This window comes from Callospermophilus lateralis, chromosome 10 (assembly GCF_048772815.1).
Source record: "Callospermophilus lateralis isolate mCalLat2 chromosome 10, mCalLat2.hap1, whole genome shotgun sequence".
NCBI classification, from domain to species: domain Eukaryota; kingdom Metazoa; phylum Chordata; class Mammalia; order Rodentia; family Sciuridae; genus Callospermophilus; species Callospermophilus lateralis.
Window position 1 is genome coordinate 123,947,009 of NC_135314.1, and position 13,891 is coordinate 123,960,899.

The following is a 13,891-nucleotide window of genomic DNA, read 5'->3' on the forward strand; positions in this document are numbered from 1 at the left end:
AGTTCTCAGCAACATATATAAATAAAGGTCTATCAACAACTAAAAAAATAAAACTAAAAAATTTAAAAAAAAAGAAATAAAGTATTTAACTAAAGAAGAAAAAAGCTGGTTAAAATAATATATTTTCTTTTGTGAAAATGTCTTTGTACTAATTGGTTAATGTTCTCAAGACATTTTAAAAATGCAGGGACAAAATCTTCCTTGTTAATCTTTTCCCCATTGTCCAATATTAAAATAATCATGATTTTGTTTAATATTTGATATTGCATTAGGTTGAAATTCTAGGGATTTTTAAAAAAAATATTTTTAGGTGTAGATGGACACAGTAACTTCCATTGATTGATTGATTGATTGATGGTGCCCAGTGTCTCACACGTGCTAGGCAAGTGCTCTGCCGCTGAGCCACAACTCCCAGCCTGAGTTTCCAAGGATTTTAAGCATAGTTTATATTTTGGTAATTCATCCCCCCACCTTTTTTTAAATGTAGGTGGACACAATGCCTTTATTTTTATTTATTTTAATGTAGTGCTGAGGATCAAACCCATTGCCTCACCTGTGCTAGATGAGCACTCTACCACTGAGCCACAACCCCAGCCCCTTACCTCTAACTTATTAATAGCTTTTGGAGAGAAGAAGAGAATCGGGAAAGATCATATTTTGAGATAAAGGAATATATCATGGAAATGAAGTGAACTATTGAGTATTTTTCCATTTCTTTTCAAATATGTTTTTATTGTCTGGTGAGTTTAACTCATCTAGATTAATGTCTTGTTAACTTCAGTATGTGAAACTGGATTTATTTTACTAAAATTTTTGCTTTCCTCCCTTAGGACATTTGCTGCAAGATCCTATTGCACCCACCAACTCCACCTGCCAACACTATGTCTGCAAAACTTGTAAAGGCAAGAAAATGATGATGAAACCTTCATGTAGCTGGTGCAAAGACTATGAGCAGTTTGAGGAAAACAAGCAGTTAAGCATCTTAGTGAACTGCTACAAAAAACTATGTGAATATATAACACAGACTACGTTGGCACGGGATATAATAGAAGCAGTCGACTGTTCTTCTGATATTTTGGCTTTGCTTAATGATGGATCATTGTTTTGTGAGGAGACAGAAAAACCCTCAGATTCATCCTTTACTTTGTGTTTGACACATTCCCCTTTACCTTCAACCTCAGAACCCACAACTGATCCTCAAGCTAGTTTATCTCCAATGTCTGAAGGCACCCTCAGCATTGCTATTGGCAGTTCTGTTATCAATGGTTTGCCTACTTATAATGGGCTTTCAATAGATAGATTTGGTATAAATATTCCTTCACCTGAACATTCAAATACGATTGATGTATGTAATACTGTTGACATAAAAACTGAGGATCTATCTGACAGCCTACCACCTGTCTGTGATGCGGTAGCCACTGATTTATGCTCCACAGGCATTGATATCTGCAGTTTCAGTGAAGATATTAAACCTGGTGACTCTCTCTTACTGAGTGTTGAGGAAGTACTCCGCAGCTTAGAAACTGTTTCAAATACAGATGTTTGTTGTCCTAATTTGCAGCCGAACTTGGAAGCCACTGTATCCAATGGACCTTTTTTGCAGCTTTCTTCCCAGTCTCTTAGCCATAATGTTTTTATGTCCACCAGTCCTGCACTTCATGGGTTATCATGTACAGCAGCAACTCCGAAGGTAGCAAAATTGAATAGAAAACGATCTAGATCAGAAAGCGACAGTGAGAAAGTTCAGCCACTTCCAATTTCTACCATCATCCGAGGCCCAACACTGGGGGCATCTGCTCCTGTTACGGTGAAACGGGAGAACAAAATTTCTCTTCAACCTATAGCAACTGTTCCCAATGGAGGCACGACACCCAAAATCAGTAAAACTGTACTTTTATCTACTAAAAGCATGAAAAAGAGTCATGAACATGGATCCAAGAAATCTCACTCTAAAACCAAGCCAGGTATTCTAAAAAAAGACAAAGCAGTAAAGGAAAAGATTCCTAGTCATCATTTTATGCCGGGAAGCCCTACCAAGACGGTGTACAAAAAGCCCCAGGAAAAGAAAGGGTGTAAATGTGGGCGTGCTACTCAAAATCCAAGTGTTCTTACATGCCGCGGCCAACGCTGCCCTTGCTACTCTAACCGCAAAGCCTGCTTAGATTGTATTTGTCGTGGCTGCCAAAACTCCTATATGGCCAACGGGGAGAAGAAGCTGGAGGCATTTGCCGTGCCAGAAAAGGCCTTGGAGCAGACCAGGCTCACTTTGGGCATTAATGTAACTAGCATTGCAGTGCGTAACGCTAGTACCAGCACCAGTGTAATTAATGTCACAGGGTCCCCAGTAACAACGTTTTTAGCTGCCAGTACACACGATGATAAAAGTTTGGATGAAGCTATAGACATGAGATTCGACTGTTAAATCAGTGGGTCTTTAAACCTACCTCTGGTAGGGAAATAGCTACAGTTTTACGGCAGCTATGGTTCTGTTGGTATAACTTGCCGGAGCTCCTGCATATAGATCACTTGTATCAAGTGTTTTCATTGCTAAGTTATATGTGTTAGTGTCGGGGAAATAGTTTGCAGATAATGGAGGAGTAACCCTACAACTATATGTCCTTAGTTCTTACAGAACCTCATAGTTTGAGAACAAATGCTGATGCAACTGATTTATACAAAATGAACTTTGGCAAGGAAAATAACATTAACCTCATTGTTTATGGTCATGCTTTGTGCATAATCAAAGTTTATGATTAAGTGTAAGGAAGTGGTATCTAGTCAGTTCATAAAGATTGTGCTAATTTTTTTGTGGAAATGTAGCCATTAGTTTATTCAGGAGACTCAGTGCTGCCTTCACATGCCCCATTGTTTCTCCTGTTGTAAAGCTGATGTGTCCAGCTCAACCTTTGTGCTGACATCATACCATTTCTGATCATGAAAATTGGCTACTGGTGTATGTAGCAGTTCTTAAATCAGCAGTATTATGAAAGAAAATTTGCCCCTCATTAGAATGTTTAAGAAAACTGTCTTTTTAAAAAAGTGAACAAATTCAGTCAGACTGCAAATGTTTAGCTGTTTATACTCCAAAACTACGAGTTGAGCCTCCTTTCTAGTAAAGACTGACTCATTTCTAGGGAAAAAATTCTAACTCCTACCTTCACTTTGTGCAATGTTCCAATTGGATAAATGAAGAGCAGTTTTATTCTGAAGGAGGTAATTGAATTTAGACTATATATAGTATAAGACAGAATTTTAAAAAAATTATAAAGATTTTATTTTGAAATTGGGATTTGTTTAAAATAATTTTGGAATAATGCCCCCAAACTTATCCAGATTCATGCATTATACTTATTGCCATTGGCTGCTGCTTTGATTTCTCTTTCCTCTGTTTATTTGCCACAGACTTTATTTTGAATATGCTCCTATTTTTTTTAGGGTGCTATTCATTAATAAGGCTTCTCTATTGAGGCCTACTAAAAATGCCTTTTTATGAAGCCTGTGCATTTAGGTAGGTTTGAAGCTAGGAGGATTTCCTTTAGAATGCTCTTTTGCATGTAAAGCACAAACTGTGTTTCAGTTTAAATGTACTTCTTCCCTTTAATTTTTACTGGGAAGATAAACATTCTGTTGAAGGGAAATCTAGTCAGTTGCTTGAAAGAGCACAGTCCAAGAAAAACAAGGACTGACTAGGTGTAAAGAAATAACCTTATGATTTTAAAGAAGAGTTGCTGCTTTGACAGTGCTTATTTAAAGAAAAATACTGCTGGAAAAGTTCCAATTTCTACTGCGTTCACCATCTCTAGTGAGATCTGACATATGTTGAAGTTGTTTTGATTTGGCACACAGCATGTTCAATGATGGTTACTCGCCTAGTACAAGATATGGAGAAGAAACCTTTGGACACAGAGCAGATGACACCTCCTTCTGTTTTGTAGTGTATCCTGGTGTCATTTTCTGTGAATGTGGTCAGGTAGAATTGTTTCTGTTGTTGTTGGGCTTTTTTTTTTTTTTTTCCTCCCGGTCTCTTTTTGGTGGGGTGGGGGTGGGCTAAAGCCATAGGAAGAAAAATGTGATGTATGTGTCCAGTATGTACTATTTTGTTTTTGTTTTGCAAGAAGAGTTGAACTATTTTTGATAACAAGAGTAAATGGTGGAAAATGCTTCTTAGTTGTCTTGTCTTTATTTGCTTTCCAAGTTTTGGAATTTTATTTAATTCCTTTAAGTGTTAGCAGTGTTTATGAAACATGTATTTACCTAAAGTTTGTAACAGTTTTGTGTTGAACCCAGATACCCTGCTATATAAACTTGTAAATCTGTTCTTTATTCACTAATGATCACTGCAAAAATGACTAGAAATGATATTGTACAACACATGGATGAGTAGGATATATTTTGCAAATCTCCCAAACTTTCCTAATATTATGATCTTAAAATTATTGAAGTACTTTATTCCTTCCCAACTTTGATAATATTAATTTTGTGTTTTTTGATGCATGGGAGGTTGGCAATATAGTCAAAGTGGAAATCATTAGTATGTGAGGACCTTGATTGTTATGTAATATTGCCAATGATGAATTCAGGTTGTTTTTAGCACAAGTTTTCTCTTTTTTATGCTGGTATTCTCACTGCCACGTTTTTGGAAACCTGTATTACACCTTAAATCTATCAATAAATGATAGTTTTCTAATTCTATGTTGTAGAATACTGAGGAATTTGGGATAGCATGCTCTGAATGGTCTGTTAATTCGGGGAAGTGTAAATAATTACAGTGCCTTGGTTTTATTTATTTCTTTATACTACAAGTATTTAGGAATGCTGACCAATGACTAGGGAATTACTAAAGTAACTGGATTTACTTCATCATGATATGAAACTACAAGAAAAAGAACAGCATTTAATATGGCATGTCTTCAATGTTATAGCTGGACAGAATGCCATTATTTTAGTTATTTTTATGTGGTGCTAAGGATTGAACCCAGTGCCTCAACACATGCTAGGCAAGCACTCTGTCACTGAGCTACAGTCCCAGCCCTTCAATGTTCTTTTGAGTCCTTAAATAATAGTTTTAGAGCTGACAGTTTATCTTTTTGGTTAGCCTTCATTAAATGTACATTTCTATGCAGAAGTGCAGTTAATTCCTTTTATTTCATCGTGTCCTTTGTTTTCCTAAAATGATTCAATGGCAACTTTGCTGAAGAAAAGTAAAAGTTTTATCATAGATGAGAAAACTGTCCTTTTTCATACCATCGGTAACAAGTGCTTTTTAACAAGTGCTTTAGAAAATAGTAAGTTCCAAAGTTTGGATCTAACACTTTGCTGTTTATATATATTTATATAAATTTATATATTTTCCCTTAAAAATTATACATGATAGGTAAGGCTTGAAGTCCCGATTCCTCTGAACCCCTCACTCCCAAACCCCGATTCCTGTCCCCAAAGGAAAGCACTTCTCAGGTTGAGATATCCTTCTACACCTTTGTTCATAGTGTTCCCAGGGATTCAAAGAGTTGCTTTCAAAAACTGAGGCTTGTTTACAGCATTACTTTTTCACACATAAATGAGTTGTAAGTGAGCAAAACCAGAAATTGATTATCTTAGTGAAACATGATTCATATTTGACAACTTTATTTAGCTTTGTGAAAAGGGAAAAACAAAAGACATGCAGCCTTCTCCACTCAAAACACACCTTAACATTTTCAAAAGCTGAGCAAATGACTGATAAGTCTAGAGTTTTATAAACACTCTGAATGGTACACAGTGACAAGCAAGATGCAGGAAAATACACAAAATTTTATTAGTTTGATTACCTTGGCAATTATGCTATAAACTCATTAAATAGCTTTAAGGTAATGATAACTCTCAACCTAATATTTTGTCAAGGGACCTGGGATATTGTAATGACTTGAAATTTCCAGTTTAGCAATAATGATTATATTTAGCATGATCTTTACAAGAAAGTCAATTATGTTTTATCCTAGTTCCCCAGAATTCACATTCCTTGAATTCAGCTCTAAGAACGGAGTACAATGAAATACATGCATATAATTCTTAAAGAAAATGTGATAATTTGAAGAACCCAAATTAAACTATCCTATATTGGGATGGTGTTGCTAGTAGTACATTTTCATTCTGAAAATTTCTTTTGGGATAATAGACTTTTAAAACCAAATACTGACCCAAGCAAAAGCTAGATAACTTGAGTAACAACAAGATAAAAAAGTCAAATAATTTGAAAAATATGTATTTTTTAAATTTTTGTTTTTTTGGTACCAAGGATTGAACCCAGGGGTGTTTAACCACTAAGCTACATCCTCAGTCTGCTAAGTTGCTTAGGGCCTCGCTAAGTTGCTTAGGGCCTCACTAAGTTGCTGAGGCTGGCCTTGAATTTGTGATCCTTCTGCCTCAGCCTCCCATTCTGCTGGGATTACAGGTTAGTGCCACCATGCCTGGAGGAAAAAAACATATTGTACGACTGAATTTAGTTATACTCTTTGGTGAGGGTCAGAAAGTTTAGGTCATTATAGGCAACAAACCTGTAAACCATGTTTAATTTTCTAAAATATTACTTCCTTCCTTTTATACGTTTATCTGAAATTTAAAAAGTTTTCTTTACCTGGTAAATGATGAATGAGATTGCTGGTAAATTTCATGTATCATAAATTATCGTGTGTTTGGGATATTGTATGCGGTGTTTTCTAAAATTTCACTCATTTTTAAAACTATTAGCTGTAATAGTTATTTCTTTAGTTGTTTAATGGAAGATCAGTTCTAATCATGAATAAAATAACAAGAAACTGGGAGGACCTTTTGACAGGCAATATTGCTGTCTTACAGTATTAGTTGGTATGCACTTCCTAAATTCTTTAGTCTCTGCTTTTTGCTTGCCATATCCCAAGGTTTTATTTCAGTCCTTAGCTTTTATACCAGCAAGGGGAACCAAGGTGGAATTGAAAGGGAATCTACTCCAACACTTTAAATGCTGGTTAAAAGAAAAAAAGTCTAGGGAAACTTGATGAACAGAAATATTAAAAAAGATGCTTGGGTGGGGCTTCTTTTACTTGTATCAGAAATACCCATCCTTTTAAGTAATTTTCAATTTTTATCCTTCCTCCCATCCACCTCCATACTGTAGGATTTGGCTGCACTGTGGCCAGCTGAAAAATGTAGGATTCTGAAATGAACACATCTGTCACTATGGTAAATAACAGCTTTCTTTCATGGGTGCCATCACTGTTTTTCCATTTCTGTGAGGAATACCGAGGTGGATGAAAGCTGGTGAACAGTTTCAACACTGAAGTAAGGAATAATGTTTAAGGTTTTGCTTTTGGCCTCATTTAATACTCATCGCAGAAAGGAATACAGTAAGAATATTTATTTCACACAGTGCATCATCATTTTAAGTCTTTGATTAACTTTTCTGTTAAGAGTGAAGATAGGGCATCAGTTAGTTTGAAGATTAATATTATCATTTAATAGTTCTCTACAACTGTTAGATAAAAAAGGACCTTATTTTTTCAAGTATGAGTCATGAGTCAAATTCTGCACTTATCTTCATATTTTTTTCTTGATATTTTATGTATAATCCACAGTCAGGATGGGTAGGTTGCCAGAGCTTGGAAGGCCCAGTGGTTACAATACCTGAGGATGTAAAGTGACTAGCAGTTTGGCAGGTTATTGTGAAATTAACATTGAACCATGTTAGTTCAAGATCTTTGAACTCCAGTACACAAGATTGAGTTTTTGAGATGTTTTGGCAGTGCTTTTCATTACTAGGGCTAAATCAATTCTGGAGGCCCTTAATACTTGAAATTCAAGTTCCAGAATTAATTTTTGACTCAAAGTTTTCTGCAAGTGAGTGTTTCTTCTAGGCTCCATAGGAGCCCTTAAGGGCCTCACGGATGCTGGCCAACACTGAGGCAACTTCTGCTGCTGTGCAGAGAACTAATTGCTTGGCACTGTCCCCAAGAGATCCTTGGTACATTCAGGGGTGTAGGTGCTGATTTGCAGACTTCGGAAGGTGATGGATGGCAGGCACATCCTTAGTTCACTTCCAAGGAAAATTCTGCAAGAGGTTTCAGGCAAACTGGAGGAGTTGCCTAAGTTGAGGGTGTATCTATACCCACTGCTTAAAAGCATTTTAAAGTTCCCAGTGCAGATACACTCTTGGGAGAAATCAAAGCCTTTAATAAGCAGTATGCAAACTAGGGCATCTCTTCACAAGAAAAGAGTATTTAAAATATCTTCCTTTTATGTAGACATTGGCAGCTACTCTTCATCCACTGACTGAAGCTTTCCATGTTTCTCTGAAAGGCTTGAATTTATTTTATTGCCTTTGTTTCCAAATTCAGAGGGTGAGGCAGGTTCATCTGTTTCATAATCTTCAAAGGAGCTGAAAGAAAAAAGCAAAACTAAGTTGCTGAGTTTTGAAAAATGTTCTAATATTTGTGTAGAAGTCATTATATAAAATAGAAGGACAAATAGCCTGAAGAAGTACCCTCAGTTGCTAAATGGCGGCTGTAAACAACTGTGCTGAACACTCTTAAGAGCAGAGACATTGTTCCTGTTCCTTAAAACTTAAGTCTCTGTTAGAATTCATAGAAATTGTACTATATGAATGAGGCTTTCCTTACAGGCCTTGGTGGAAAAAAGCATTATGGATGGTGCCCGTAGGTTAAGGAGTGTTAGGAGCTTTACATGAATGTTTTACTCAAGTGGTTTCCACCCAGACTTAACACTTTCTCAACTCTTAGGCTGCTTTATAGTTTTCCTCCATAGCTTCCAATAAGCACATTCAGATGCACAAGTGTGTGCACAGAGCATGCTAAAGCCCATTCATGGATTTCCTTCCATTTTGTTTTGCAGGACTCCACAGCACAGTTAGATGTTATTGCTGGAAAATTAACCTCTGCTCTCTTCATGTCTTCCATGCTGTCCCTGATATTTGCTTTAGGCAAAGATGACAAAATATCTTGTTGGATGATGGCTGCCTGAAGTATTGAATTGATAAACATTCTGAGGCTTCATCTGAACCCAGAAGCATACGTACACATGGTCATTTACTTAAGTCTCTTTGTATTTGACATCACTGGCTTAGCCTTGTTACTTTTTGGAGGGACCTTACACAACGTTTGAGCAGAAATTTCTGGATGTACAGTTAATAAAAAAGGTACCAAGGCCATCTAGTGATTTTTTGGGGGGGGGCGGGGACGGTGCTCGGGATCAAATCCAGGAAGACCTCATGTAAGCTAGGCAAGTTACTCTACCATTGAACTACATCCTTCTCTCTGGCCCCACCCTTTTTGAAGTGGGGTCTCACTATGTTGCTCACTATTTTGGCTCAAGTAATCCTCCCCTGTCTACAGGGTTGCTGGGACTACAAGCACCTACCATTGTGCCTGGCTCCTTTGAATAGATTAGAGGAGGTTAAAACTTTAAAAAGCCTACCTGGTGTTTGGGAAATTGTTCCCTATGAATACCACCTTATGATACTATCAGAAATGAACAACAATTTTGCAACAATACTCCAATTCCTGGTTTGTTTCCGCTCCTGTGTCCCTGTATCTTTGAGGCCTTAATGGAAGTGGATATGCTGGATGAGGCAATTAGGAGGGTAAACTGCTCTAATAGGAGTTAAGTGGTGGGTGACAGACCCTTCATTTTTGGGAACAAAATTCTCAAAAAGTTTAGTCGTAGGCTGTAACACCATTTTCTGTCAGAAGGGAAAAACCATTTTCTTCCCCTTGGTGCATGAACATTATTCTGTAATTTGTCAGTATCAACGCAGGTCTGAGAATAAGAATTTTCAGAGTTGTCTGAAGTGAGACTCATTCAATAAATATTTGAACTCCTGTTGCTAAGCATGAGCCAAATGCTAAAAATACAATGGGGGGAAAGAGTGAACCAGCGCTGCTTCACAGCACTTGGAGTCTAGTGGAGGTAAATAGAAGACTGCTAGTGATTTAGCTCTAGAGCATGGGTTTTGGACTCAGGACTCTACAATCTGTTCCAATCTGAATTTGCTCCATGTAACATTGAGTATATTACCCCCTCTACATCAGTTTTCTCAACTACTGAGTTCCTATTCCTCAGAATGCAGTGCAGATTAGAACGTGATAAACTTAACAAATGTTACCTACAATTTTTGTGATGAAGTATTGAAGCTTTTCAAAGCATGGCAGTGAGACCTAATCCTCTTTAAGGGGCAGGATTACAAATTTTTGTCTTATTTTGAGTAGAATTTACAAAAGCCAGGTGCCAATGTGCATACCTGTAATCCCAGCTACTTGGGATGGGGGCAGGGGGTGCTGAAACAAGAGAATTGCAAATTCAAGGCCAGTCTGGGCAACTCAGTGAAACTCTGTCTCAAATAATAAAATAGGTCTTGGAATACAGCTCAGTGGTAGAGCACCCCTGTTCAATCACCAGTACTGCAAAATAAAAATAAGGGAGTTCATCCATTGACTGTCCTTGAGATTCTCAACTGGGGTGATTTTGCTCCCAGGTGTCATTTGGTGATGTCTGGAGATACAGTTGATGATCAAAACTGGGTGTGTCTTACTTGCACTAGTTATACCCAAGGATACTGCTAAATATCCTACAATATGCCAGAAATGCCTCTCGATGGAATTACCCAGATTAAAACATCAGTGCTATTGAGAAACCCTGCTCTACCCCTTTCCCTTTAGTGTCTGCAGGTGAGATTCTGGACTAAGTTCTCCTTTTGTACTTCCCTGGCAATCTACTCTCACCATGCTTTGCCCACCACTTGTTCACCTATGGCTTCTCAGCTTTCTAAACTGAAGACCCCTTGAATCTAGCTGCCTACTAGATGGGTCTTTCAGGATGGCTGCTTCTACAAACCTGAACTCACCTTTCCTGCTGCCCTTGTTTTTCTATTTTAATATTACCATTTACTCCTTGAAGCCAGAAACCTAGTTATCCCAAGTTCTTCCTCTTTCCCTTTTATTTCTTCAAATCCAGCCAGTTTCTTCTTTTTTTTTTTTAAATATTTTTTTAGTTGCCAATGGATTTTTAACTTTGTTTATTCATATGTGGTGCCGAGGATCAAACCCAGGGAATCACACATGCTAGGCAAATGCTCTACCACGGAGCCACAACCCCAGCCCTCCAGCCCTTCCTGCTTCTTGTACCGCATAGACACAGTCCTGCTTCTTCCTTCCTATTGCCATGGACTTAGTGTAGCGCACCACACCGTACTTTCCTGCTTCGATTACTAGTTTCCTAACAATTGGTCCTCCATACTTTTTGCTACTGCCATACTAGGCTGTTAACCATGTTGGAAGGGTTATGGTCATATGCCATGTATATATTTTTGAATTGCTTGGAGTATCCATCTCTTTGACTAACTGTTCATCTTTTCACCTGAGATGTCACTTGGGTTTCCTGAGTCCTTGCTTTTTGAGCTACCACTATCTATTATATAGATGTCTGTAATGGCTTCCTTAATATTATTTTTGGTACTGGGGACTGAACCAACGGGTTCGTTACCACTGAATTTTATCCCCAGCCTTTTTATTTTGAGACAGGTTCTCACTAAGTTGCAGACCAGCCTTGAACTTAACAATCCTCCTCCCTCAGCCTCCTGAGTTTCTAGGATTATAGGCACAGATCACCATGCCTGACATGGCTTACCTTATTTCTCTTCATATTTCTTTTCTTGCACCTCTGCCAATCAATCTATCAGAATAATCTTCGTTTAAGTGTGTGTGTGTGTGTGTGTATGTGTATGTAATTAATATATATATATATATATATATATATATATATATATATATAAAATATTTTTGTACCAAGGATTGAACCAGGGTTGCTTAACCACTGAGCCACATCCCCAGCAAACCCCCCTCTTTTCAATACATTTAAAAATATATTTATTTATTTTTATGTGGTGCTGAGGATTGAACCCAGTGCCTCACGCATGCAGGCAAGTGCTCTGCTCTACCACTGAGCTACAACCCCAGCCCCTTTTAAATTTTATTTATATATATATATATATATATATTTTAAATTTATTTTTTACAATATTTATTTCTTTAGGTGTAGATGGCTACAACACAATGCCTTTATTTTTATGTGGTGCTAAGGATCGAACCCGGGTCCCGCCTATGCTAGGGGAGCGCTCTACTGCTGAGCCACTACAGCCCCTTAAATAATATTTTGAGACAGGGTCTTGGTAGGTTGCTTGGGGTCTTGCTAAGTTGCTAGCTTTCAACTTGTGATTCTCCTACCTCAGCCTCCCAAGCCTCCAGTATTCACTCTTTTTTTTTTTTTGGTACAGGAATCGAACCCAGGAGTGATTAATTGCTGGGCCACATTCTCCAGCCCCCACTTTTAGTTTTTTAAGTTGTAGATTTTTATGTGGTGCTAAGATCAAACCTAGTGCCCCACACATGCTAGGCAAGTGCTCTTCCTCTGAGCTACAACCCCAGCCTCTCACATCATTTTAAATTTTTTTTCTTTTTTAATATTTTTTTAAGTTGTCAATGGACCTTTATTTATTTATATGCAGTGCTGAGAATCAAACCCAGGGCTTCACACGTGTGAGGCAGGTGCTCTCCACTGAGCCCCAGCCCGAGCCCCTCACTTCATTTGTGGTGGCTGAAGGATCTCTTGTAGTTTCCCAAGGTCATGAATGATCAATTATAAATTCTTATTGTGGGTGTAGAGAGGATGTTAATAATGAACCTCAGGGGGGTGGGACAGAATTTCATTTTTATTACCAAATACTAAGCCTGGAATAGGACAGGTACCAGTAATAATAGAAATAAATTAAAATTGAGCTTTGATTTGTTTTGTTGAATGTGGGAAAAAAAGAAAACCTTAGCTTCAGGTCCATATATTTATTGAGCATTGTACAAAAATGTCTCAAAACTATTCTATTTGTGAAGTTATAATTTATGCTTTGGAATATTCTTGTCTTCCTTTTCTATTCCTACATCCCAGTATATACACAGACCTCCTCATCCCTGTTCACTGTTAATTTCTCTTACCTCACTGAGGGTAGTGAGGCTCAGACAAGCTCTCACCTCACTAGCTATGTTCCTGGAAGATGCGCTGATGGGTTTTTGGTTGGTCACTTTTGCCTGTAGGGCCTTGTGTTCCAGTGCTGATAGAAGTCAATATAGAAATCTTTTTTTTTTTTTAGAAATCTTACAATGAGTAATTTATGTAAGTTGGTATTTAATATGAAGGAAAAAGCTGCCTTTTAAAAACATCCAGTAGAAAACAGTTCTTACAAACTACCTAAACGTCGAATAATGAAGAAATGGATGTGAGTTATTGCTCGTGAGAATGCACTGAAGCATTAAAAGTCATGCTTTTGAACACACTACTAACATTTAAGAGTCAAAAGAAATACAACAAAGCATAAATAATGATAAGTTATCTCTGGCCTGCTGAACCAAGAGTGGTTTTTAATCTCTTCATAATTTCAGTTTTTCTTCAGCAAGCCTGTATTTTTCTATGAATCAGACTCCCAGAACAAGGAAAACTATTTAATCTGGGTTACTTTAATGCAAAGCTGTTGGTAAAATATCAGACTATCCTCCTGTAAGAGAGTACTTTTAAGATAATATATAAAGTTCTTAACTAAAAATCTTAAATAATCAAGTAGTAGTCAACCTGACAGAAGAACTTGTTTCTGATGATTGCAGGTCTGCTTTTTAGAGTAACATGGAGGATCTTGTTGGCCTGCTTTATGTAATTTTGTGGAGTTTTAAACTTTATTGTAGAAAATAAGAGTGATACTTATATTAATGGCATCATATCTGTTGCTTTCCCACAGGTGACACATTTGGTCAAATCATTTTAACTAATTGATATCCATGTCTTCCCCATGACCATTCATTACTAGGACTGAATTTATGCAAGT

At 37.4% G+C, this 13,891-nt stretch overlaps 2 protein-coding genes across 9 annotated transcripts in view; one reads left to right on the forward strand and one right to left on the reverse strand.

The window, feature by feature from the left end:
- Msl2 (MSL complex subunit 2) overlaps nt 1–4,722 on the forward strand; it is a 35,057-nt gene extending 30,335 nt beyond the window's left edge. For 2 of the 3 annotated variants that reach the window (XM_076868174.2, XM_076868172.2), the window contains exon 2: nt 831–4,722. In XM_076868174.2, coding sequence (XP_076724289.1) covers nt 911–2,422 — 1,512 coding nt within the window. In that variant the 5' untranslated portion in view covers nt 831–910 and the 3' untranslated portion in view covers nt 2,423–4,722. Of the gene's footprint in view, nt 1–320; nt 741–830 lie in introns of those variants that run through there. The other variant, XM_076868173.2, reaches the window with a different exon arrangement.
- An 886-nt stretch (nt 4,723–5,608) lies between these two features.
- The window catches only part of Ppp2r3a (protein phosphatase 2 regulatory subunit B''alpha), a 160,729-nt gene continuing 152,446 nt past the window's right edge, over nt 5,609–13,891 (reverse strand). For all 6 annotated transcript variants that reach the window (XM_076868997.2, XM_076868994.2, XM_076868995.2 and 3 more), the window contains one exon: nt 5,609–8,389. In XM_076868997.2, the coding sequence (XP_076725112.1) occupies nt 8,266–8,389 (124 nt within the window). In that variant the 3' untranslated portion in view covers nt 5,609–8,265. The remainder of the gene's footprint in view (nt 8,390–13,891) is intronic.